The sequence below is a fragment of the Anopheles coluzzii genome, chromosome 2, assembly GCF_943734685.1.
Source record: "Anopheles coluzzii chromosome 2, AcolN3, whole genome shotgun sequence".
NCBI lineage: Eukaryota > Metazoa > Arthropoda > Insecta > Diptera > Culicidae > Anopheles > Anopheles coluzzii.
Genome location: NC_064670.1, coordinates 39,433,720 through 39,461,266, shown reverse-complemented (window position 1 = coordinate 39,461,266; position 27,547 = coordinate 39,433,720). Strand labels below are relative to the sequence as shown.

Genomic DNA, 27,547 nt, shown 5'->3' with positions numbered 1-27,547 from the left:
GATCACCCTTGTGCCCCAAAATCAGTATCAGTAAAACGCCGGCGATCGATCGGCTCATTAGACGTGAGCAGTGAAACCGATTTCACCAAACCCAACCGCCGAAACAAAAACGGCAACGGGTTTCGACCGATGACCGATGCACGTTCGTGTTCCGTTTTCGGTCGCAACGTGCACGTGACTGCACCGCCACAACCACCGACTGTCCGCGTTGACGCTATCGCACACGCATTATCTTTATCGGACAATCGCGGGCGGGTTGGGTTGGTGAAAACTGGACGAACGAATGATGACGACGGGCTCACGATGCAGCCAAAACGGTTCGATTATTCGAAGCGTGATAAATCGTAATTAATAATTCGAGCCCCTTTCACGAGCCAACGTCAATGGTGCGGCTATGGTGTGCGGGTGGAAACACGAGGAAGTAGCTAAAGACCCAATAAAAGGGTTGGTGGGTGGTTTGTGACTCCGGGTGCCGGCGAAGGCAGGAGAAGCGATGCGGGACAATATTCAATGCATTTCGTTCAACTTCGACCTACATACGGGGACGGTGTACGGGGCCAGTTCGATCGCTTGGACATGAGGTCTTTATCAACCACCGTGCGAAAGCGAACGGTTGGACCTGCTGCATTAAAACACTGAAAGGAAATGCATCACCATGCGCACCATCTCCGTGTATGTGTTTCTGTATGCGCGTGAGTGCATGTGTTGAATGGTTATTTATTTCACTTTTTCAGCATCAGCGAGCAGGGTAGTAACGGTGGTCGATAATAAAGAGATCTGTTGGGTGATTTTTCTTTCATCAAGAGAAATGAGGTGTCCCGAAGCGATCGCCGAGTTTTTGGGGTGCAGCATGGTGATTTTGTGCACCGTTTGCCAAATAGCAGGACTGCCCTGCCCTGCCCAGGCACAATGGTGAGATAAATAGCGTCCGATTGTGCCGTCCGAGCTGGGGCCAGTTCACGAAAGTCAAACTGTTACAAATTGTGTACACAGGCAGCCCTTTCTTCAGGGATTCGACCGTGTTTGGAACGCTGGGACTGGAGGTATGGAAGGTGTAGGTGAAATAAAATGAATTGAAATTATCTTTTGTGATGCATCACTTACTGAGCCGGACAGTCAGTCAGTCAGTCAGTGTTGCAGGACCTTCCAGCCATTGGTTAACGGTGCCTCGAAGGGCGATGTTAGTTATGGCACGCCACGGCAGCGACAAACAATGCATCGTTTCTAACTGAATATCGCTGCAGACGATAACATTGTTCGACGAGGTGCGTGTCCTTTATGGTTTTAAGACGAAAAACGTAAGCCATGATTTAAGCACAAGTATATTTTGTACTACACAGAGGCATGCGTGACGTGGAGCTATCATATGAACACTATTTGTCAAGATCGTGGAATTATCAGGCACCGGGTTACGGCACCATCAGCAAAGATTGCACGATCTCTTGCAATTGGCTGCACAGTTTGTAGCACTGCACAATCTCCAGACGGGTGCGTTCCAACACGGTTTGAAACGAACTCAATCAGGGGACTCCATTTCCTAAAAGGAAATCATGTCGCCACGGATCAAAACAACTTCGACTGATTCGGCTGATACTGCTGATGCGGGAGAACTTCTCCAACACGTCATCGGCATGCTCATGCAGGGTTGCGGAGGTATCGTGTCAACAGGGCTCTGACCAAACCACCGAGCTCCATAAACGTTCACAGCAGAGCCGTGGTGCAACGAGAACCACAGTTTGCCGTACTCACTTGTTGGGAAGCATCTTGAGGTTCCCTTTTTCGAGAACGCTCCATTTCACAATCCCAATCCCCTTGTCCCGCCGTGCAGTCTGTCGGGTGTCGGGTGCACACGACTGTCCTTAACGGGCAGCGCAATCCAAAACTCGTTCCAAGCGCACCGTTCCATCGATTGCGGCGTACAACACCGGCAGATCACTCTTCCATCACTGTTTGATGCGTATGCTTCTCACCTTGAAGGCCATTGCGATCGCTTGGGTTGGGTTGGGAAACCTTATGGGATGAAAACTATGTTTGTTTGTGTGTGTGTGTGTGTGTGTGTGCATGTGTGTAAATGCGTGTGATTGTATAGAGTAATGCACTACTAATGGTACGCTTTACATTCCACAGCCGTCACGGTGCGTTATCTCACGAAGCGTTACATCGGGGAGTACAGCTCGGCGAGAGGTAAGTCTAGCGCAGCAGGAAGATTCCATCCAGAACCGATTTTATCGCACCATTTTTTCTGTCGTTTGCTTTTTCCCCTTTTCGTTGCAGACTTCCTGTACCGGCATAGTGTCACCTATGACAATATTACGACCGAGGTGGAAATTATGGACACTTCCCGGTGTGATGTACGTAGGAGCCGTGATGTTACGTTGGAGCATTTCGTCTAACATTGTGTGTAATTTGTCCCTTTTCCAGAAGCGGGGCTGCTTGTACGAACATCTCCGCTGGGGAGACGCATTCGTGGTCGTGTACTCAATCTGTGATAAGTCAAGCTTCGAGGAGGCGGCCGACTACCTGCAGCAGCTGACCAAGCTGAAGCTGCCCTCCTACTACACGCTCCTGCTGCTGGGCAACAAAAGTGATCTCGATCATGCGAGGTAAGCGGAGCTGATCCACCACAAATCCTTGCTTTCCCGATACATGATTAACTTAATTTCTCTTTTTTACAGGGAAATCTCCGTTAATGACGGACAGGAGCTCTCGTTCCGCTACTCCTGCCAGTTCTACGAGGTATCGGCGGCGGAAAATTTTGCCGGCGTATCGCTCGCCTTCCATTCGCTGATCCGCGAGGCCCGCTCGACCCAGCTATTTCGGGCGCTGCCGATGCGAAGGAAGCTGGGCGTCAACAGTGTATCGAAAGCGCTCGGGAACATTTTTGGCAAGAACAGCAAGGGCGAGCGGAAGAAACGACCCTCGCTTAGCATATGACAGCCACCGGTTAATGCTGGGACCAGGGACAACAAGCACCATCGACATCCGAGCCTGCCTTAAGCGGGGTTGCATTTCTTTCTTTTTTTTTCGTTTTAATTTTGTATTTTTACTGATTGCACGATGTACATATACATATTTGTAACAGAATTAGCTTCTATGTTACTACCTATGTTAGATGCTAGATCAAGTGTAAAGAATAGTGAGTAATAAGCAACTGTGACACCAATGCAGCCATTCCTGAGGGGACTATACCCTTGTTTTTAGTAAGTTAGTGATTTTTTTACATTACATGCAACAGTGCTAGATTCAAAGTACTAAATTTAAATCTTGCCGGGCAAACGGTGAGCATGTTTCGAACAGCAGTTGTATTACGTTCCTATCAGATCAGTTCCGTAGGATAAGACACACGGATTGCCTAACAAATATTGTAAAGAAAAGTAAAATAAAACCCAAGTAGAACGAAGATAACTAAACCTTTTTCATTGTGCTTTTAAGGTTACATGAGTAAAACAGTCCCTCATTCAAAATCGCTTGTTGGTTTTGATGTAGGATTGAGAAAGAAAAAAAAACTGAGATATAAATATGAATTGCTGTCTACCAGAAAATGAATATAAATATCGACATTCATAACGATCTGCAAGTGCAACGAGTATCCGGAATCGGATTCGGAACTGGAATCGATTTTGCTTCGGAAACTTCTAATTTCAATTCTAGAGCTGGTTCTGATTCCGGAGTCAATTTCAATTGCATAGTTGATTGCGATATCCGGGTCGATTTCGATTCTCAAGCCAATTTTGATTCCGGAACAGATTAAAAAATTAATTCCGTAAAATCATTCTGGACCTACTCTGCAGCATCGATTCCAACTAGAAGTTCCGATTCCAAGCTTTTACTGCTAGCATAGACAATAATAACTTTTGTACAATAATAGCGAGTGTACCGCCAGACCGGCCCAATGGTGACTGGTGCATAATAAAAATAGTAAAAGCCGGCCTTTACCACCAACGATCATCCCAAACAGCCAAATTTGCCATCTGTTGAGCACACGCCACACGCCATCTATTGAGCAAACCAGTGAAGCTATGGAGCTTTCGTTTTTTTTCTATGAATATTCGATTTTCCAATCGTTTAAGCTTAATCTGTGGCGCTTGTGAAGTTCCATCATGAACCATACACATCAGGCTAACCAGCCGCAAGGTTCCAAAGAGTACCGAGTGCTTGTTAAAAAGCGCCATAGTTCCGCAAAGTACCGTTTCTTAATCACCCAAATAGCCAGCTCGTACTTTATAGCTGATTTAGGGCTGTTTATCGAAAAGTCGTTCCGATGTCGTACTTTGTGGCTGATTAAGAGATAGACGGTACTTTGCGGAACTATGGAGCTTTTTAACAGGCACATGGTCCTCTCAGGAACCTTGTAGCTGATTAGCCTGATGTGTATGGTTAACGATGGAACTTGAAGGCTTGTTAAGAAAGCGTACCGAACTTGGTGGAACTTTATAGCTTTTTAATGCATGACATCGGTACGAGGTGGCCCTTGTCAAAGTGTCAAAGACTGGTGCCGTCAATCGTCTCGTTGCTGCTGCCCAAGCCAAATAAGTTAATTGAAGGAGGAATATTGAATGAAGTGCTTGTGATTTTACAGTAAATTGTGTAAATAATTGATGAATATTAAGGATTTAAAAATATACACATGTACTCAAACAAAACAAAACCTCTTGTTTATTTCAACGATGACGCTTGCTTGAAAATAAAACGCAAAGAAAATAATCCCTGGTACCCTGGCATAAGGAAGCTGCTTAAGCGCTGTTTGAAAGACCCACCTGGAACTTTGATGCTGTTTATCTACTGCAAAAGGCAAATTCCAGCAGCGATCTTTAGCATGCCAAAATTAGCTGCTTAAGCAAGCAGCTGGTTATTTGGGCAGTCACAAAGTACGACATCGGCACGATTTTTTGTTAAACAACCTCAAATCAGCTATAACGTATCTCTGGGACAGCTTAAATTAAAATTTTCGTAATTTTGGCCAAATTCTACGTCATTTCGCACACTGTCCAAAACAATGCAGCTACAAATTGCTACATGGGAAGACATATTTATTCTATACTATTGCATTAAATCCTTGATTAAAGAGAAGTGTATCAGAAAATTAATAAAGTTTTTAAATGTCCACACAATGTTCAAGCGGCAAGCACGTAAAATATAAAAAATATAAGAAAATAATTTTAAATTTTTAATTAACCAATTTGACGTTTTCGGTGGCGACCATTGTGCGTGTTGGCGTTTCTTGTGGCCGCTAGCCAAACTACAGCGTCGAGAGAAAATAAAATATGGCGAAAAAATCTGCTGGCGGTCCAAACGCGGTAGCTCCGTATTAATGGTAAAGTTTATCTGATAAAAAGTGATTGTGAGTGTATTTAAAGTATCGCCAGCGGTAGAGTAAACCGCAAGCTAGAGAAAACGTCCGTCCATCCGTTCGTTGTCCGTCGCGAAAATGGAGCCACCGACGGCAGAAGCGGTGCTGCAAGGCGTTTTCACCCTGTACAACGATCCGAACAATGTGGAAAAGGAGAAAGCCTCCAAGTGGTTGGAAGAATTCCAGAAATCGGTAAGTGCTGCTGGCCGTGACTGTTTGCAGCTCGCCGCGGAGCTTTGGCCGGGTAATACGTGCACCGTCAAGGTCTGTGTGAAGGAACTCTCTCGCGCACAATCAGCATCATAACCTCAAAGAACGGTTTGTTCTGGAACATTTCTGATCGAATGGTTTCCCAACGTCTTGCCTCGCACTGGGTACCGCGACCGCGCCGCAGCTGTGACGCGACTCGTTTGCGGATGAAGCACAGCGCCGTGCCGTACCTTGCGAATGGTGGGCAAACGATATGCCGCCCTGTTATACGTGTGTACCTGTGCCAAACACGTAAATCGGAACGCTTTCCCTGCGCATCTGGTGAAGGTCACGGTGGTGTTGTGATTTTCCGTTTTTTGAGGGTGGATTGCCTTGTATGTTCCTTGTTCCGCTGATGGGCAGAAAAAAAAATGCGACGTTGCAGCGTATTACAGATGGAAAGCAAAATTTACATTTTTGCCCTCTGGTTTCGTTTTAGATTCATTCCTGGAAGATAGCGGATGAGTTGCTGCGGCAAAAACATGATCTTAATTCCTGCACATTTGCGGCGCAGACGATGCGTAACAAGATACAGAACAGCTTTCACGAGCTGCCAGAATCGGCCCACGAATCCCTGCGGCAGTCCCTGCTGGAGCATCTCAGCCACATAACGATCGAGACGAAATCGGTCATCGTGACGCAGCTGTCGCTGGCGCTGGCCGATCTGGCACTGCTCATGTCTTCCTGGCAGAAGCCGGTCGCCACGCTGCTGCAGCGCTTCTCCAGCAACGCGAACATGATGTACGCACTGATCGAGCTGCTGACGCTGATCCCGGAGGAGGTGAATTCGCGCCACCTGCGACTCGGCGCGAACAGGCGGAAAGAGATACTGATCGACCTGGAGGCCGACTCGACGCTGGTCAGCGAATATTTAACCGTCTGTCTCGTGAACGGCAACGAGAACGAGCTGCTCCGCTCGAAGATACTGAAGTGTTTTACCTCCTGGGTGCAGATCAACGCATTTAAGCTGCCCGAAATTAGCGACAGCATGATCATCGTGTACTGCTTCCAGCTGCTTAGCAGCGGCACCACCAGCCCGGATCTCCACGAGGCGGCCACCGACAGTCTCTGCTCGCTGCTGCACTGCATGGAGCTGAACAACTCGCGCGGCGGGCTGGACGAGAAGCTGTTCGGCGGCATCATGTGCCTGGAGGAGGCGTACAACATGTCGGTCGCGCAAGAAGATCTGGACAAGTCGATGAATCTGTGCCGGTTGTTCACGGTGCTGGTGGAGAGCAATCTGACGCGGATGGTGGCCTTATCGGACGACGAGACGCCCCACTACTCGGTCAAGTCGCTCGATCTGGTGCTGAACTGCGTCGGCCACTACGATTACGAGGTGGCCGAAATTACGTTCAACATGTGGTACCGGCTGAGCGAGGATCTGTACCAGCGGAACAACTATCAGCTTACGGCGCACTTCAAGCCGTACGTGGAGCGTCTCATCGCGGCCCTCTACAAACACTCGCAGCTCGACCCGGACCACGATGGGCTCGTAGAGGAGGGCGGATCTTTCAAGGTATGGATCGAATCGACTCAACGGCGTGCAGTGTTGCGAAGGGCGATGAAGCAAACCCCCGATTGATGATTGTTTTCGTCGTCGTTTGTTTTTTTTTTTAGGATTTCCGATCGAAGGTTTCAGAAATAATTAAGGACGTCATATTCATCGTCAGCTCAATCAGCTGTTTCAAGCAGATGTTCGTCGTACTGCAGTCCCCGAACGTGTCGTGGGAGTCGAGCGAAGCGGCACTGTTCATCATGCAAAACGTGGCGCGCAACATTCTGCCGTAAGTAGCGACAGACGCCTCCCTAGGCCTCGCGCTTTAGTGTTGGATAGGGTTGCGGTTTGTTTTTTAGGCCCCTGCCATTGCTACTTGGTCTAATGCTTATTATCCGTACCGGACTGTAGCACTCCGGAACAGCCAATAGCGCAGCAGCACACGGTAGTTCCGTGCCGTGACGTGCCTCGGCCGTACGGAAGTACCGTTTGCGGCTCGCTGTGGTCCCGATAATAAGAGCGTAGAACGAGCGAAGTGCAAGCGTGCGTGGCGATAATGTTTTGATAACTTAGTGTTGTAGTAGACGCATGTGTAACTGTTGAACCAACCTTTTGTACCTAGCCAATTTGAACTGAGCAGCATAACTACTTTCCTTTACTCCTTTTCCCCCAACCACTGCTCGAAAAACGAACACCACACCCGCAACCATGAACCGCCGCTGCCGCTGCCGCTGGCGAATGGAAATCGGACACAATTTTAATGTACTTTTGCGATTTGTGTTATTTGCATCTTCTAGAGAGATAATGGAATTGGGAGAGCGTGAGATACCAACGTCGCGGTTCAACCAGCTTTGGTGATTAAAATGAAATGCTCGTAGACATGGTTTAAGGGTTACAAATGGTTTTCTATTTTCTCTCTCTTCCCCTCTCTCCCTCCCACCCCCCGCCCCGGTTCCGTTGTAGTGAGGAGAGCGAGGTCGTGCCGAAGGTGGTCGAGGCGATACTGAACCTGCCGGAAAACTGCCACATCGCGATCCGCTACACATCGATCAGCATTCTGGGCGAGCTGTGCGACTGGATCGACTCGAACCCGGAAACGCTCCAGCCGGTGCTGAACTTCCTGCTGTTCGCGCTGCAGCAAAAGAACGGGCTGGCATCGGCGGCCGCCAACTCGCTGCAGCTGATCTGCTCCACGTGCAAGAAGCACATGGTCGGGCACATTAGCGGACTGATGGAGATAGCGCGCTGCCTGGACAGCTTCGACATCCAGTCGGAGTCAGCGATCGGGCTGCTGAAGGGCATCTCCATCATCATAGGGCGTCTGCCGCCGGCCCAGCTTACGCCCGCCATGCAGGAGCTGTGCAGCTTCCAGGTGGAGGCGCTCAGCCGCCTCGCGAACGGCGACGACGACGGGCTGGACGGGAAGAAGAGCCGCTCCGATCCGGCCTTCTGGCTGGACCGGTTAGCCTCCATCTACCGGCACGTCAGCCCGACCGTGCGCAACAACGAGGTGAACCCGTGCGCGTTCGTCATCGTCAACAACTGGAACGTGTTGTCGCGCGCGCTCGAGCGGTACAAGAACGATTCGAAGATCATGGAACGCATCGTGCGCTGCATCCGGTACGCCATACGGTGTATTGGGAAGCAGGCGATGCCGATACTGGAACCGCTGGTGAAGCAGATCATCACCATCTACTCCGGCCACAATCACAGCTGCCTGCTGTACCTGGGCAGCATACTGGTGGATGAGTTCGCGTACGAGGAGGGCTGCACCCAGGGCCTGCTCAACATGCTGCAGGCGTTCATCGAGCCAACGTTCGGTGTGCTGCAGATGGAGAACGGGCTCAAGAACCACCCGGACATGGTGGACGATTTCTTCCGCCTGGCGACGCGCTTCATACAGCGCGCTCCGCTCCAGTTCCTGCAGTCTCCGCTCGTGACGCCGATCATACAGTGCGGGCTGTTGGCGTGCACGCTCGATCACCGCGAGGCCAACATATCTGTGATGCGGTTCTTCTGCAGCCTGTTGCGCCACGATCGGGCGAACGATCTGGAACCGATGGTGCAGTCGATACTGGCATCGCACGGCGAAGCGCTCATCATGAACCTGCTGTACGCGTCCGTCTTCTGCCTGCACTCGAACATGCTGTCGGACGTGGCGGAGGTATTTGTCGAAATTAAGCAGCACAGCCCGCACCAGCTGGAGGAGCACGTGAAAAAGGCGGTCGACTCGCTGCCGAAGAAGAACAGCGGTGGCTCCGTAACGGTAACGCACGAGCAGATGGTGCAATTCGTAACCAACGTGGTCAAGTAAGTGAAGTGCGCGGTGCGATAGAGGGAGAGAGAGTGCGCGAGCTAACGAAGAATACGCGCCGAAAGAGGCTGAAGGCGGTGTCCTAATCGGGGTAATTTGTTTGTCTCTTTCAGCTCCCAGACGGCGAGGGCCACGACGCAAGCACTGCAAGACTTTGCGCGGTTATATCGATAGACAACGGAGAAGGCGGCGAAACAGTTGTCCGGCAGTTAGCTCTAATTGATACGTGTAACTGACTACAGTTTGTTATTAGTGACGAAGTGCGAAAAACACACCCTGTACATACATTAACTCCCCATTCAAACGGTAGTGCGTTCGTGACGTATAGGATTTCCGGCTCGAACGGAAGAACACAGTTTTTAAGTGATCGCGATGGAAGAAACGAACACTTACACGAGAAGAAGAAGGATAATAAGAAAAAGAAGAGGAAGACACAAGGATGTGTAGCCGGGGCCCGTCTCCGGTCGTCGCGTCGGCAGCGGTTTATTGCGTGCAAAGTTAGGCGTTTCGCTGTATGTACAGACAACATATGGCCGCGAAATTTAAATGTGTGCGATAATCGCACGAAAGATATTAATTAAAAGCATATTTGAAATAATTAACGAATTCAATTGTAATACCGCAATTGCTCTCCCCCAACTCCCTGTTGTGTACGCAAATCGTGAAGCGAACATAAATAACGATGAACCAAGAGAAACAGTGTACTAGTGCTCTTCTAACACCAACGCCACAACCATCCACCATCAAGCCAGCAACGATCCTTCTGTAAGCCGTTCTTTGCCGGTCCTCGTTTCCGGAATTTGAAGGGCAACATCATTAAAAATGGATACGAAGCGCCGACGATATGCTCACCTGCGGGTCGTTCTTATTCGTCGTCTTGCCCGTGTGTCGGGTGCTGCTAGTAAAACGAATTTGACGACGGAGGAGGGAATATGTATAGTGTCCCTTACTACGTAGATTCCCATTAACGGTCGAAAGCAATTAGTTTTGTGCAAGAGCGAAGGAGAGGGAGTATTACATTAAGTCCTCTTTTGTTTGCCCACCTTGTTAGCCCCACGATTGGCGCCAAGTAGTTGATATCTCTAGAGTAAATATGAATTATTTCGCTCTCTACCGGATGAGTTTGAACTGTGATATGTTGTGCACTGATGCATTAAACATAGCTCGGCGTGGTAAAGGATATCTTAAAAAAAAACAACCAACACTAGTTACAATATACTTGATCAATGAAAATTTACTGATGCTTTTGTTTTCATTCATCCCCCTTCCATCCCAACGGCCAATTTAATGGTAGCATTTTCGAATTGGATTGCGAAAGCTGTGAGTTCGAAAATTATAACGGATATTTTTTGACAGCCGCCCCGTGACAGATGCAGCAGCTGACTTTGACGTACCAGTTTGCCGGGCAAACAAAACAACAACAACAGTGTAGTTTGGTGCTTGCGACCGGTGGCCGGTGTTGCGAAATAGAACGATGCTTCGATTACGAATATTTTACCGCACTATGTGCCAGAAGATAGTGAAAGAAAACACTAGCCCGGATGCTGCTCGAATATACGCGCCGCACATTGGTAAGGATTGGAGGACGGAAGAAGCTCAATAAATGGTAACTTCTCTACTTGACTCTACCTGTAGGTGCGGATTACAGAGTGGTTCACAAATGGTTGCTAAACAATCCTGCCCTGCTGGAGCTGGATCGGGAGGAAACGATCCGGAAGCTGAGCTACCTCAAGTACGTTTACATAACCCCGGACGAGATCCTGGAGCAGCCGCACGTGCTTTTCAACCATCTGATTACGCTCGAAAACCGTACCACAATCTTGCGCGAGTGTGGGCTGGTGGAGGGCCTCACGCTGAATGCCATCGGCAACTATCTGAAACTGATACGCAAAAGCATTGTGATGCTAAAGCGCAACTACCTGATTCCGAAGGATTTGGATATGTATGAGCAGCTGAAGCGACAGTTCGAGTGCCCGGTAGAGCCGAAGCTGCGCTGGGATGACGGCACGCGGCTGCAGGATATGCGCATCGCGTTCTTCAACGAATTCCTTACCAAGCGGCTTGACTTTGGCCCGACCGAGCTGGAAAAGCTGTGGAAATCGTACTCGAAAATCAAGCACAAAAGCTTCGGCCACACACAGCGCGTCGTCGATATACTGCAGTACGATTACCAGTTCAGCCGCGACAAGCTGATCGCCAACATGTTTCTGCTGCATGCCGATCCGGAAAATTTGCTCCGCTTCCCGGTCGAGATACCGACGATTGGGGGTGTCGAGCTGAAGCAGGTGGTGGCGAAGTATCCCAAGATCATGATGGTCAACTATGAGTCGGTGAAGCGAGTGATTGGCATTTTAAAACAGCTCGACATACCGGACGGCGAGGTGTTGAAATGTTTGTCTGTGTTTACATTGTCGTCGAAAACGATAGAATATCGGCTGGAGCGGTTGATGAGCGTGAAAGAGTTCGAGGTGCTAACGAAGCATCCGCGGGTGCTGAAGTTGATCCAGTACCACACGAAAGCGGCAATACGGCTGGACTATCTGCAGCAGCTGAAAGTGCGCTGTGCCTCGCTGGATGTGCTGTCGAGCAATTCGCAAAACTTTGAAAGGTATTCAAAAGCTTCCGCAAATGCAGGACGTTTGGAGGATAGTTATTTTTAATGCATTTTTCGTTTTCAAAGGTATGTCCGCGAAGGATGCGATCGTACGAAGGGTAAAGATACGGGCCACGTGCTGAGACACATCTTCAAGGAGCGGGGTGATGCCGCATTGCAAAAGATAAAGCGTCATCCGAACTGGTTCCATGTGCCGGTACTGCAAATGCAGGAAACGGTGGATACGTTGCTAAAGAAGAAGTTTACGCTGGACGATATCTTCAATAACGTTCACATCCTGCTCTATCCACTGTATGTAGCCGTTTGTTGGATGCTACAGTCAGACGACCATCAGCAACAATTTTAATGTATTATTTATTCCATAGGAATCGAATTGAGGAGAAACTTACCGCACTGGAAAGCGGCGATCCAAAGCTGCAAGAGGAAATGGGCGTGGAGCTGTACAGAGCGGACAAAACGCAACTGTTGGCGCTGGCGCTGTACCTGGTGGAGCTGGAATTCCACTTCACCGGCGATGGTGTGTGGCCGGAGCAGGTCCAGCAGAGCGATTCCAGCTCAACCATTAATGTGGAGCTGCCGAGCAGTTTAAGCGGTGAGTATAAGTTTGGCAAAAAGCCTTCGAATGCAAACAGTTCCTCATGATAGTATCGGAAGACGGGGTTGTTTGTAGCTTCGCAAACAGTTACAGAGGATCGAACAGTTTGATGTAAGAGATTTGAGCATCTGTAAAGCGATGAGTTACTTTCAAAACTAATGTGTATAATACAGAGTTTTCTAAGGTTTTTTTGTTCTTTCCCGAGCATTGTTGGTTGCTTCCCGTATTATTTAGTGTGTTTCCACGATTTTATGGGTGTGTCCCAGAATTTTTTGGTTCAATTTATAGATGTCCAATGGGATAATACCATTAAATTTATGGAAAACGATGAATAAATCGTGAGACGACCTGAAAAAACTGGAACTAATCAATAAATCATGGGAAACCCTTTAATTAGAGGTAGGTGAGAAGGGTGGAAATGTTTGAGTATTTAAAACTACTATTTGATAACATATACTCTTCAAACAAGCATTTGTAGTTTGGTATTTAGATAGCTTATTTCGAACTTTATCAGAGTTTTATTTAACCGAAAAAGCCATATTACTACATTTAAAAACAAATCCTAACATCTACTATAAAAATGTTGCATTTGTGTTAGTTGCTCTTAAATAGGTTTCATAGGAAAAAGTGTCGATATGTTATTTGTAAGAAAATGTGTTGATTGTAGTGGTTGTATTATTTGAAAGGTTTGTGAAAAATGGAGTCCACTTGTTTTATTTGCAAATTTTGAAAGAAACATGCCCAGATCGTCTACGTGTTATTCAGGGATGAGGAATCTTTTTTAAGCAGCGGGCCACATGCATGCGGAACTCATCTTGGCGAGCCACCTGATAAATATTTTCGATAAACTATTAAATATGATTAGAAAATACGGTCACTATTCAATACAATGATGCTTACAACTAACCTCTTTGAAGAAGTTAGGTAGTTCAAGTGATGATGGTATGATGAGGAATAATCTATATATTTTTAAAATGTTTTATACTTCATTGGAGATCATCAATATGTGTCATGCATCGCTCCCCTCACTGTTTTCCTAATGCAATCAATATGCAGTGACTAACTATCAACCTTTAGCAATGTTGTATCTTGATACGGTAGAACTAATCAAATATTCAATTAAAGTGTTGAAAAGTTTGGATCATTTATCCTTTTTGGCATTAAAACATTTTGTATGTTACTTTTTTATTATTAAATCTGTTAGGTTTTGAAGGCCTGATGTTGCCGATATCGGGTATAAATGACTAGTTTTCTGTTTGATAGCGTGCATAATTTAAATTAAAAATAAAATTAAACAACTTCTGGCAAACAATGAATTGTTTTTAAATGAAATGCAACAATGTATTAGCAACGCTCGCAGGGGCAAGAAAACAAAAAAATCGCATAAATTAATAACTCACTGCATATAATTGTTTGATCAAACATGTTACTGCGGTACATCGTTTTGAATCAAAACAAACAAACGATCTTATCGCGATTGGACAATCGTGGGTGAATAATTTGCTACTGAGGTACGGTACATCCAAAATAATCCGATTTAACGGTGCAGCACGCAGCTTTTTGTGACACCAGCACCACTGTTCACGATAATCGGTTGTTGCATCGGTTGCATGTGCCGCTTGAAATGATGGGAGCTAGTAGAGCGTTTAAATTATACAAACAAAAACAATGGCCTACCATTGCAGTGAAGTGCAAGCTTTGTTGCGCCTAGTTTTCCAGGAAACACGGCAGCATGTGCAATAGAATATGCATTTTGCGCACTGCCATTTCGCGTAGAGGTGCTTGCTGCGTACCTTTTACACCACAGTGCGCGTTTGTCACAGTGCTTTGATTTTATTAATTTCCTATCGGAATAGTGTTTCCCTTCATCCTTTGAACATGCGTTTGCACACATACACACACACACACATGCGAAACAGCATGGATACGGATTTCGCAATGCGTCAGGCATTCGTCGAATCGAGATGACAAGAATTGCGTCTCATGTTCACGGTCTGGCACCGTTTCAACACATCGCCAATGTTGTAGTGATTGCAGCCTAGTCGGTGCGTTTGTGAATATTGTGCTCCATTACGGAAAGTATTGTATCCCTGTTTTCCCCGCATCCTCCTTCTTTTTATCGCGGGCGAATTGCAGTGCACGGAAAGGGAAAAAGAGCGAGTGTCGAATGCAATCGACAAAGATGAAAGGCATAGTTTAACTGCCAAGGTGTGAACGTGCACCACGTGGCTTTACAGGTGACAATTTAAATGAAAGCGGCTCCTATTGCGTTCCCATTTCCATTCCACAAAAAATGTAGTGCAGAAATGTAGTGGTTTTTTTTTCTTTTTGCACGAACTCAGCGTAGCGCGTAAAACGAGAATCGTCACACACAAACATATATATCACAGTGCGTGCGTGTTGAATTGTTTCTGTCTGTTATTTCAAACCGATGGGAATGCGAACGGGATCAGCCAATTTGGCAATAAAGGTGGCATTGTTGACACCACTATTAAAACGTGTGATTTTAGCCACGAGCGAAAGGCTGGTGAAACAAGTCCTTCCATTCGAATCACACGCTTTTTTTTAAATGTTTGTGCAATCGAAGCGCACAAATGGAAGTACTTAGAATTTATGTGCTTTTGCGCTGTTCCGTTTATTCGTTTCATGTTTTAAATTAAGCGTGAATAATTCGACTAAACTAAATAAACGTTCACAATGAAGAATAATATTGTAAATCGATTGTGATTAGATGCAAATGGATATAATCCTTTACTCTTTACTTTTTTACCATTACTGTGTTGTTATGTTTTTAGGGCAAAAAATAGCCAAATATGCTGCAAAATGTATATTGCATAGATTACTATCATAGTGCAAAATATTATTGATAAGAATGTCGTTCGATTGCATAGAACATTCAAACCTGGGTTAATATAGATTTCGTTCAACATGTCAAGATTGAAACAGGCTCATTAATTGAAATGGTAAATGAAAAGTGGAGTAAGGCAAAGATAAAACTAGCATCTAACATTACAACGCCGTTCTCGTGGTACAGTCGTCAACTAGTACGACTAATCAACATGCCCGTCATACATTCAAGCCCCGAAAGGATCGTGCCCCTATACGTCGTAGGACTGACTATCCTGCTATGCTAACAATAAGTCACTGAAAGCGAAGCTCACTTCACTAGTGGGTACAGACTAGTGATGGGTAAAGTTGGCAAAAATCCGGAGTCGACTTCGATCCGACTCCGATAAATTCGGAATCGACTCCGGAAGGTAGGTCCGCGCTGCAATATCGGAGTCACCCGTACGGTTCGGAATCGTCCGGAGCCGTACGGAGTCACCCGAAGTCGCCCGGAATCGCCCGGAGTCGGAGTCATCCGGAGTCGTTCGGAGTCGTTCGGAGTCGTCCGGAGTCGCCCGGAGTCGGAGTCGTCCGGAGTCGTTCGGAGTCGTTCGGAGTCGTTCGGAGTCGTTCGGAGTCGTTCGGAGTCGTCCGGAGTCACCCGGAGTCACCCGGAGTCGCCCGGAGTTGGAGTAATTCGGAGTCGTTCGGAGTCGTTCGGAGTCGTTCGGAGTCGTTCGGAGTCGTCCGAATTCGTCCGTTGCCGTCCGGAGTCGTTCGGAGTCGTTCGGAGTTGGAGTCGTTCGGAGTCGTTCGGAGTCGTTCGGAGTCGTTCAGAGTCGTTGACTCCGGTCGACTCCGGACGACTGCGAACGACTTCGACTCCGGGCGGATCTAGTGGTTCCATTTTGCCGGAGTCGGAATCGAACTAACAATAGTCGGAGTCGGATCGGAGTCGTGGGTGCGCTCCATACAGCACATCACTAGTACAGACAGGCCTTGACCCACAGCGGTTGTTGTGCCGAAAAAGAATAACATATAACAACATATAATTAAAAAAAAAAAATTGGTTTGAATTTTTAGAGATCATAATTATTAACTGATATCTTCATATCTCTTTCGCGACATTTACCACGTTATAAGGTTCATAATAATTCTAGATTGATGCCGGAATCTATTTAATACTGCACAGTGGACACTATAGTTGTATTTTTTCTTTCCATGATTATAGATGTTGTTGACTAATTGTGCCTTTTTTGAGTCCAATTGCTGTGTTTCCCCTCCCCACTGTATACACAAATATCAATATGCTACATATACAGCGGTTGGCAAAGTTTTGAGGTAAAGGGCCAAATTTACTAAATGATCGAGAACCGCATCCCAGAAGACAAATTTTTCTTTGCACTTAAATTATGACATTATAAAATTGTAGAAACAAAACAATTCATTTATGCTATCGGACACTGCAATCGTTGACAGAGTTATTTTTCAATAATGATATCGGCCAAATAAAGTTTGAAATCGGTAGTTCCTGTTATTAAATTGTAATGCAAAGATTCATATGCTGAAAAATTATCGAGACAAACCTACATTTAGTAACTACTAAAATGCTTTTCGAACAAGTAATGCCATTTCAGGTAAATTGATAACTGATTCCTTAAAAAAATGCACTTTGTTAATCGTTGTACTCGTAAAAAGCAACAGTGTTGAATCGCCGAACTCGTAAAAACAAGAGTGGTTTTTTAAAGTTAGGTTTAGTTTTAAAATACCATCGAAAATAGTCTTGAAATAGATAAATATGAAACCAACAGATTTGAGTGAAATTTAGAAGAACTTATGGAAGAAGAAATTAGTATCACGAGAAAAATTTATTTATTTCTTCGTATTTATCGATTGCAATCTTTTAGCTAAACTGCAATTTATTTTGCATTTTACGATCGTTATAATATTTCCATCCATTTCCATACCAAAACGGTGCTATTAGCATTCCTTTACACATACACAATCCTTCCAAAGCGATGTACACTGTAGCACACATACATCCGCTTAGTTAACACGATCACAGGATGATGCTTTTACCTTCATCCCGCGCGCTAAGCCTCCGCTCCTCAATAACACATCACTTTGGAAAGCCGCACACATTGTCCACGTGTCACAAATCCGCCCGGTAAGTTGAGCATCGGGTTTTTTTTTACGAGAAGCTTGCAATAAAATCAACATAAGCGCAAAGGCCTCCTGCCCCTTGTTTGACCCGTATTGGGGCAGGCAAATATCGGTATATTCCGTCAAAAAGACCCTTCGTATTTTTTGTTGGTTGTTCAATCGCTAAGGGTTTATGAATAAACTATCAGTTGAAAGGCTGATCATGTAAAAGTTGTTTGAATATGAAGGGGACGGAGAAGGTGGAGCTCTTTCCGTGTTCACCTTCACCATGTGCAAACGTATTTGCTTTTTCTCGCGTTTGCTCGCCGTTTTGTTCGTAGTCGTCGTCGTCGTCGTCTGGCGAAATCACATGGTATCGAACAAACCGTCTGCGCGGCCAGGATGTGCTGCGCAAAGCCAATAGCCAATAAGCCTATCGGGCGAATGTCTCCATTGGTGCTCGTGTGCTTATGTCATGCATGGGAAATTCAAAACACTCTCTTGCCGTCATACACACACACACACACGCACACCGAAATGTAGCAAATAGTGACCGGAAATGGATGAAAATGGAAATTGTGTATTCGTTGTTCGGGCTGGCGTGTGGAGTGTTTCCCGCGAAACCGTGGCCGCAAAGCATATCATAGGGTGGGGGAGTGGGTTGGGATACCGAAGGAGCTGTGGAAGGAGTGCCAACAGTATCCTGTCGGAAGAACGCGCATATGAACGCAATGGAACGCGCGCCGCAACTACACTCACTACTAAACCCGGCACACACCGATCGCGCGACAACGCTGTGCGAAGAAAAGGAAAAAAATAATTGATTTGTATGCAAATGTGAAATTTCATCAGAGCTTGGGTAGCCTCTCGGGCATTCTAGCAACTTGTTCTACCCATCCCTGCCGACCAACAACCGGTGGACGAAGTTTGATGCTTGGTTTTGGTTTGCTAACTTTTTTCTTTTATTTCCGTTGTTTTTTTTTTGAATTCGTTCCACTTTGCATGCTTTCTTCTCATATTCGAAGTATTAGCCGACGTTTTTTTTTCGTTGGCCACATTTGCATTTGCCGTCAGTACAGTACACTACACACATACTCGTTGCAAATTGTTCCTTTTTAGAGGTCCAGCCGAACGCTACCTTTTCGAAATACAAGCCATAGAAAACAAGCTGTAGCAGTGCGCCCAGCAGGAGCCGATGCGCTGGAAACAAGTAATACGAGCGCATTCATATCGGCATGGTGGCGGCCGTGGCCAGCGTATTCGAATATTGTGCTGGGAAACGATAACCGTAATACCGTCAGGATACAAGTGTGTGTGTGTGTGTGTGTGTGTGTGTGTGTGTGTGTGTGTGTGTGTGTGTGTGTGTGTGTGTATGTGTGTATGACAAGGTAGGTCGAGCTTTCCAGCAGTAGGTCGGTAACAATATTGGGGACCATTCTGTTGCTGCTACTGCTATTGCTACTACATACTATACATGAAAAAAGTGGAATAAGTCAGGGGTCGGCAAACTACTCTAGAAAAAGGATAAACACATTGAAGGAATTGATAAATATGTAGGCCAATTTTCTAAAACGAAATTGTTTTTTTTTTCATATGAAGTTCCTATATTATTCCACTAGCAATAAAAGCCCTGGTGATGTTTCCTGAGACTAAATCACTCTGCTGAAGGTGATTATGCCATTTTAAAACGAATTCGACAAATGATACGCGTCTGTTGTGCATATAAGTCATATAAGTCAATTGTAGTGATGGGCGGGTCGACTCGAACCTATCGGGTCGGAGCCATCCGTAAGCGACCCGGAGTCGTTCGGGTCGACCCGAAAGGTACAAGTAGGTTCAGTGGGTGCAACGACTCCGGTAGGTGCGAGAAAGCATAAGCGACTCCGACCCGTTGGTGCAACGAGTTCGGGTTGGGTCGGGTCGGATTGAACCTATCTTGATCCGACCCGACCCGAACTCGCCGCACCAACGGGTCGGAGTCGCTTATGCTTTCTCGCACCTACTGATCTATCGGGTCGACCCGAACTGATTGCACCCGCGGGTCGGATTTAATTCCGACTCCGACCTAGCGCACCCGCTGCACCCACGGGTCGGAATCGATTCCGACTGGCTTGCACCCGACTCCGGGTCGGGTCGTGAAATGAATCGTATGACCCAACACTAGTCAATTGAGCTGCATGGTAGGCAAACACAATTTTAATTTATTCCAAAAATTATATAAAGACGGCAAGAGATGTCCAAACTCGATAGAACTTGTTGTGTTTTAATTCATTATCAAAATCCAATCATTTCCAAGATGTGGTTCTTTTTTACAATTTCAAAGTGAGAAAAACTACATTCCTAATCGTGTGAAAACTAATTGAAAGGATTTCAAAATAGACAAGACATGAATGGTTACCTAGATGATCAAGTTGTACTTTGGTACAGGTATTTTGTAATCTTTGCTATAAGTAAATTATATCTTAGTCAAAGTGTATTACAACTTAATATTGTACAATAGCTGGTCTTGGCTACAAGTTTATGAAGTAAATAGTAGTTTTTAATTGTTTCGTTTTAAAAAAATCTGAAACAGGATATTATCCTAATCTTCCAATCTTCCAAGCTCAAATTCTCAATCATCCATAATCCAAGTCTCAAGTACACACTTTCTTACTTTCTTGAAAATTTGATTTGAGATTTCCATTACTTAACTTTCCTTTTTCATTACTCAACTTCTGTTCTTATATTAACCGTTTCTGTTAAACGTTTCCGGTTGTTGAAAGTATGTAATGTACATGATGATTCGTTACTCTCTGTACCGCTTCATTTTCAATCCGTAAAATTCCTATTCAACATTATCAAATGAATGTGAAGTGTATACCGAACAACCAATGACAGATCATTCGAGTTTCGATTGTTATTGTTGAAAAATATTTTACTTACTTATTTATCCTGCGCTACAACCGCTTTGCGGTCTATACCTGTCTCAGAAATGTCCGAAACCGCTAACGGTCTCGCGCCTTCGTCTGCTAGTCTGTTAAACCGACCTTAATGGCGGACGCCTCTACGCCATCTTGCCACCTCAATTTGGGCCTACCACGCCTTCTCTATCCTTGTGGACGGCCTAAAAAGATTCTACGGGCTGGGTTTTATATGATACTTTGTACGACAGTGAGGTCGCCGTACATCTCGTATTGTTTGTCGTCAGCGCACATTGTCATAACAAAAAAAAAAAACGCTAAAATTCGTGGCTAATTTCAAAACATCGAATTGAAAAAACGTGTTGTTTATAAAAAAAAGTTATATTGTTATAACTAGATTTTGCCAACACATATTATAAATTTTTGCCAAACAAATTATAAAATCGGAAATTTGTTGTAAAATATATACTTTGGCTTATTATCCGTGCTATTCGAATATCTCGACAAGTAGTGTTAGACACTACAGACAGTTGAAGTAGCTTGAGTCGAACGTTTTATTCATTCATATTTATTCAATGTTAGTATTATGTTTGAAATAAATACGGTTTAATGCTGCATTTCTGGGCTCAATGGGACTTGGTTGTATTTACGTCCTGGCGATTTTACACAAAATTATATAGCTTGATAAACCTCCTTTGCACATCATACCGCCGTCCTATTAAAATTTCGATAAACAGGCCTCGCTGGCGGATTTGTGTCGAACCCTGGCCATGCACGGTGTCCTTCCGGTGCGTTCGATGTACCGAATAAGTCCAATTTGTACCCATCGGCGTACGGGAGTGTGATATTAAACGGTTGGCATAGCTAGGTTCGGTTTTCGTTCCCGGGAAGCTACCGGTGGTAGCAGGGGGCAGTTTAGGGACATTGAAAATATTGCCAGATTAGGCAAAAAGCCATCATGTTCTGGTGTCGCGTACCGCGGGCGCATTTACAAAAGCGCCAGCTCCAAAAGCCGACCGTGGTGGTGTGTAGCCCAGTAGTAGTCCCGTGAACACCACATTTGAACGATGTGGGCCAGCAACTCGAACGTCATCGCCGCACACATTGCTGGATGGCAGCCGAACGACGGCAGCACGGTCTGTTGCACTCATTTCGGCACAATTGGTGGCTGTGAAAGATGTCCTAAAGCAAAGTGGAACCACCTCACTCGCCCACTTTTGCTTGGACAGGCATACAGATCAGGCCCACGACTGCTGAGCCTATTTGGGCCCTGCCCCTGGAGCATATATTTTTTTTTGGTTTGTTGTTCGTTCTCTAAAATAGCCCCGAAATGATCAAAATGGAGTGAAATTTGTTTCAAGTACAGCACACCGTGTGTACCTTTTAGGCCGATTGATTTAATGGCACCCTGCGCTCCTCTCACTCGTTGGCTGAATGGCCTGCACATGCTTAAACTATTTCCTGTCCATTTGGTTCACACGCGTGCTTAGGGCCACTTTCTCGCGTACATGGGCCCGCACTGCCCTAATGATCGGGTATGCATGTTGAATGATGACGTTGATTGGGGAACGAGCAGCCTTTGGCTGGCAGAAGAGCCTCCTAACCCCGGCTCGGTTAGGAGTCAGAATCGACGAATGGGGGAAATTTTGCTTCCGGTCTCGATATCACCTCCTACGTCCTGTCGGAATGAACGTACGCTTAGCTTCTATCGGTGGACGGAAGCTATCGATCCTTAGTACGTCGCCATGGTAGTATGCGATGCCTGCTTCCTGTGTGGCTGTGTGCGTGTGCACTTACGCTGACCATGTGCACAATTATCAGCTGACACAAGCATGTCAGCGTATTGAACACAGACCGATCATCAATATCCAGCAATAGGGCGCGCGCGTTAGGACGATGGTCCGTACGTTCGTCGCCAATGCCGCGCAAGTTAGATATAATGCAATTTTGTCAACCCATTATATTCCCTCCCCGACGACGACAACGACGGTATTTGCCGCCCCGGTAAGAGTATTTTGTTTTCCACCAAAGCAATATGTGCCCTGCAGGGAGCGCGCCATGTGTGGTGTGTGGTAATTTTGTGCTAAAACAAATTAAATCTTAAACCGATATTTGATACACAGAGTCGACCGGGGACACACTCGGTCGATGATTGCGACCCTCGTCCAAAGGTTCGGTACATGCTGCTGCTGCTGCGTTGGAAGTATGCGTTTCAATTAGCGTTGCCTCGCATGTGCGCCAGTGGGGTCGATGGGTACTGCTGCCGGACAGCCTAGTCAGCGCAGTTTCGGCGAACCGTTGCGAGCTAAATTTGAATTTGGTGGTTTCAGCCATTTGGCCGGACCACCAGCCTGTCCGAAGTGCCGCTAGTGCACCGCTTTCAGTTTCGCTAATGAGGGCACTTTTCCAGCGGCCGGACCGTTTGTTCGATGGGTGCCATGGTTTGTCTTTGGACTGCTGCGTGTGTCAATCCCGGGAAACTGGCAGTGGCACACACTTGCACTGATACTGAGAGCTCGATAGTGAGTGATCACTGGCCGGGCATTGTGTCGTGCGGCCGAGGTCCCGTTCTCGGGTGTACGGCAAGCCCGGTTTCGATGTGATGTGGTTTTCGGACGGCTTAACACGGGAATTAGGTTTTGGTCAATGGGTGCAGGGGAGAGGGAGAAGGTTAGCGAACGCTGCATGCAAAGGTGTTTGTTGTAGTATTTTTTTTCGGGAATTCTCGGAAGCATTCGTGCAGAACTGTTGCAGAGGTATCCGGGTACTAAACCCTACCCCAGCCCGGGTTCTGTTCCGGGTGGGTTGAAAAACAAACTAAGCCGCCGTTCGACGACAATTGCCACAATGCGCGATTTAATTGAACTCTGCCAATTTTCTATCGCTTCGACGGGGAAATTTAATTTCCGGCCAATAAATTAAGGCAACAATACAGCATGGCGTTGGGCGGGGGGCGCGGGGTAGGTCACTGGTTCGCTGCGCCTGCCCTTTTCTGGCGTGGTGAAAATTAATGAAAATTCGTGCGCACGGAAAGAGTTGGGAAATGAGGGCCAGATTTCGGAGGAGCGAACGGCAATCAGTTTCGTTACGAAAGATTCGCCCCCGGGATTTTCATTTTATTGGCAAGTGATACGGAAAGTGTCACCGATGACTAATCGCGTTCGATTTGTGCTAGCGACGTTGAATAATCGAATAATGATAATTGTCCATTATCTCGAGGGTGTGTGTGTATGTATATTTGTATTGCGCGTAACTACAAATTGGTTGCGCTTCGGCAGGATGGTGCGGAAGGGTTGGAAAGCTTTGAATTTTTTTTTTGAATTTAGAGATTATTTGGGATCATATCGATTATATTGAAAACAATGAACTGTCACTTTTGAAATCCCATCGTACTTTTAACATAAGTTTTTGAAGTAATTTTAGGATTGATTGAAGGAATAGTGATCAATTACTTTGACAGGCGCAACATATTTCGCCGTAAATGAACGGTTCTAACTGGAACAGTCGTTCGGTGTGCAATCTTGCCGTTGTTTCATTACCTTCTTTTTTCCGGAGACTGTATGCACTTTGTCAGGGATCAACTTAAAAAAAAACTTATAAAGTACAGATTAAAGGGAAACATACCTGGGTGAGAAAGTAATTTGATACAAGTTGTTTTCTTTCTTAAAGATGCTGGTAAACAGTAAAGAGGCGACTTTGAAAGGTAGTGGAAGATGTTTTTATCGAAGTTTAAAAAAACCATATCCCATTATATCGATTTTTACTTTCTATCCCTTTACTCCGTTTAACAAGCAAATGCAAAAGCAATTTGGTACACCATTTTACTTCTCTACGTTGTTGAAGTGGAAAACATAACACACCCGTTTTAACGTTGAGCGTTTCATTATTTTTATTTCACTTGTTCATCAAGCGGTGATTGCCGAAGCAAATGATCGATGAATACGTTATTGATGCTGGCATTTTGAGATGGTGTCGTGTGTTGTGCACGCGAGTGTTTGCGTTTGTTGGTAGTTTTGCTGTGATTAAGATGTTATTTATGTTATTGTTTACAGTGTGTTATAACAGGATTTTTTAATCAAAGGTTTTCAAACTGGTAGTGGTATGAATTCTATAATGATCGTTTTTCCCGTTCCTTCAACTACCTTTCCGGTTAGTTGATTCAAACAAAGACCTAGACTTATATCAATTCCTCCTCAGTTTTTCGCGACAAAATTGTTGGAGCAGAGCTTTTGCATCAAACTGGTCCGGAAAATTTGGATGGAACGCAGCTTGGGGATGTTGGACCGGTTCGCGTATTAGGGTGTCATATCGAAGTTCAACCGAAATTCTTCTAAAATGGTCGCATTGAGTTTTGGCGTCATTGCTTGCCAGACGGCCGCGTGGTACAGTCGTCAACTCGAACGACTCAATAGCATGTCCGTCATGGGTTCAAGCCTAGCATGGACCGTCCCCCCGTAGCAAGGATAGATTACCTGGCTGCGTTGAAATGAATTACGTCTCGAACGCCTGTACAGGCCGGTATGTCTTCGTAGGACGTTAGGCCAAATAGAGGTAGAAGAAGACCGTCGCTACAAAGCCACTGGACCTGATTTCTGCTTCCTGATATGTTTGTGGATGTTCCACAGGCACTATTTCACTGTTTGGCAAGTTGCATCGACCTCCCGGCCAAGCTAACGCAGCGATGTAGCCACTTGTCTCTCGTTCCGCATTTTAAGGAACCTCAAGTCAATCAGGGTCTTCGTTCATTCGGAACTGGACGTTCTTGCGATGCTCTGATTGTTGTCTAATAGTGCCAAGATGTTGTAGGTGCAAAGTTGCTTTACTTTTTTGGCCATCACGGTTAGTGTTCGACTGATAGAAGTGTACAATTTAGTCTGCGGACTCTTTGGAAACTATTATTGAAAGTTCAATCAACGTTTCGTTAGTACGGGTAAAAAAAAACATGAAAATCGATAATTTTTGTCAATTTTCATTATCACAAACGTTCTTCTTCTTCTTTTGGCTCAACAACCGTTGTCGGTCAAGGTCTGCCTGTACCACTTGTGAGCTTGGCTTTCAGTGACTTTCCCCCCATAGTCACAGGATAGTTAGTCCTACGTATGGCGGCACGGTCCATTCGGGGCCTAAACTCATGACTGGCATGTTGATAAGTCGTACGAGTTGACGACTGTACTACGAGACCGGCTATGCAAACGTTATAATACACTGATTCATGTTCCTCCCCCATCTCGCTTACCATTTACCATTAACAGGGGGCCTCAACTCGTCTTACCTCCCAGGGCCTCCGATACCCTTAATCCGCCACTGGATTGTAACAATTACTGGAATGTAAAGACGAAATTGGTTCTTTGTTTGTAATGTTAAAAACCTTGTTTGTAAAAACCTCCAGCAATAAAAGCATCACTGAAGAATTTTTTTATTACAGTTTTTTTTTTTTAAATTCGACTGATTGATTCCCTTGCTGAACCTTTAATTTTGAACATTTAATAATATACCATTTTTTACCCTTTCTATTAATTAACACAATACTTCTGCTCATTTTGATTTAAGCAATGACTGAATGATCTCATTCCAAACATCATTTGGTCGGTTTACAATTCAATTACGATCGGCATCGTACCAAGTGCAATAAAAAAGCGAAACAATTACTTCGAACGGAACTCTCTTTTCGAGTGCTGCTGGACCCTTGAAAACAAGACACTTTATGAACGCAGGCGTGCTGTCAGGATGCCTTAACCCTCTCCCACGAGCAAACTTCACTTAATAGCCTGTTCGACAGGGTAAGCACCGTTTAGAGTGCGGCAGGGCTGCGATGGCCGCGCTGAGTGATGGTAGTAATCCGAACGATGTTTAACAACGGTAACAGATTTGCCTGCGCTATCGGTTGTGCACGACCCGCCGGCAGTTTCCCCGGGCAAGTGCTTTCTGTTGTAACATCCACTTCTGTTAAATGAAGGCACTGTCCTGTCGGCAGCACAGCAAGAAAAGATACTACTACTACTACTACGACTACCACAACCGATTTGACAAATGAGTGCCGAACCGTTTGTTGTACCGTAACTATCGTGTTGTATGACAGCTTTATGGCGGCGAACCCGTCGTCGTCCACCGTTTGTCGTCATCCCGCAGCAAGCAGGGGTAGGTTGGCTGGGGTTTGTCATCCATTCTGCGTTGGCAAGTGGCTTGTGTAGGTGTATGGAGTGGATCGGACTTGTTACGCCAACGAGATTGCTGTCCACCTCCTTTCCCATTCTCCCAGCAGGGCAGGTCGAGACACAGCCACCTCCGTGCTGTATCGGATGATGATGATGATGGGTTTAAAGGTCTGCGTGCTTGTCAGTGGTTCGGCATGAAGTGGCCTCCATCTCTGGGACCCGTCGGAGATCTTTACGCTACACACCGTTCTCAACCCTTTCGCACCGTTTTGGACGGATGAAAAGAGAAAAAAATGGCGATCGAGAGAAAATTGGCAAGAATCTTGGTAGCGCTTAGGATACGCGTTTGCCTTCCTCGGTTGGCATTGTGTACGGGAGGGTGTATGTGTTGGTGTGTATGCAGGTTGAATGGCTCGTACACTCCTGTTTTATATTTGATTTTATGCTCCATTTGTTTGTCGAGTCAGTTGCCGACCACGTTACGACGGATGGTTGGCAGAGCGGAACAGCGCCGCATACATCGCAGCGGAAAGCTATTTTGATAAATTGCTGCAAAGTTTGCAACGGCCACTGCCTGCCACCATAGCAATAGAAACGATTTCATAAAGACGAGTGTGTCGAGAGGTTTCGTGGAAAACAATGCGATACTCGGTGTATGTTTCGCAAGTAGGGTTGATCCGAAAACCTACTCATAGTTAATATGATCCTTTTATTTCTTTGCAAACATGTAATGTGCGTAGGAGTGAATTTTGAGTACAGTGGTTCACGGAACTGGTGGCATAGCTACGTAAAATTATTTTTCCATCGATGTACTGTTTTTTTTATATGACTTGATCGATAAGTTGCTTGGAAATCGTATATGTGTTAAAAATAATACATAATGGGACTTTTTGGGATTCTATCC

General features: G+C 45.7%; 3 protein-coding genes across 4 annotated transcripts in view; all 3 read left to right on the top strand.

Annotated features, from left to right (window-relative positions):
* Window positions 1-3,505, top strand: part of LOC120951713 (ras-related and estrogen-regulated growth inhibitor-like) — a 50,270-nt gene extending 46,765 nt beyond the window's left edge. The window contains exons 3-6 of the mRNA XM_049606014.1: window positions 2,128-2,184; window positions 2,275-2,351; window positions 2,422-2,603; window positions 2,676-3,505. Of these exons, the coding sequence (XP_049461971.1) occupies window positions 2,128-2,184; window positions 2,275-2,351; window positions 2,422-2,603; window positions 2,676-2,934 (575 nt within the window). The 3' untranslated portion in view covers window positions 2,935-3,505. The remainder of the gene's footprint in view (window positions 1-2,127; window positions 2,185-2,274; window positions 2,352-2,421; window positions 2,604-2,675) is intronic.
* Window positions 3,506-5,234: 1,729 nt separating this feature from the next.
* On the top strand, window positions 5,235-10,017 carry LOC120948617 (transportin-3). 2 transcript variants are annotated; one of them, XM_049605088.1, is made up of 6 exons: window positions 5,235-5,542; window positions 6,039-7,118; window positions 7,220-7,386; window positions 7,895-7,951; window positions 8,061-9,407; window positions 9,525-10,017. In XM_049605088.1, the coding sequence occupies exons 1-6, from the start codon at window positions 5,429-5,431 to the stop codon at window positions 9,583-9,585; spliced, it is 2,826 nt and encodes a 941-aa protein (XP_049461045.1). In that variant the 5' UTR covers window positions 5,235-5,428; the 3' UTR covers window positions 9,586-10,017. The 2 variants fall into 2 exon arrangements, with proteins under 2 accessions (XP_049461045.1, XP_040221080.2); XM_040365146.2 differs by lacking the exon at window positions 7,895-7,951.
* A 205-nt stretch (window positions 10,018-10,222) lies between these two features.
* LOC120948619 (transcription termination factor 5, mitochondrial) lies at window positions 10,223-13,322 on the top strand. The gene is made up of 4 exons (XM_040365147.2): window positions 10,223-10,982; window positions 11,047-12,019; window positions 12,092-12,316; window positions 12,391-13,322. The coding sequence occupies exons 1-4, from the start codon at window positions 10,886-10,888 to the stop codon at window positions 12,665-12,667; spliced, it is 1,572 nt and encodes a 523-aa protein (XP_040221081.2). The 5' UTR covers window positions 10,223-10,885; the 3' UTR covers window positions 12,668-13,322.
* Window positions 13,323-27,547: the final 14,225 nt, after the last annotated feature.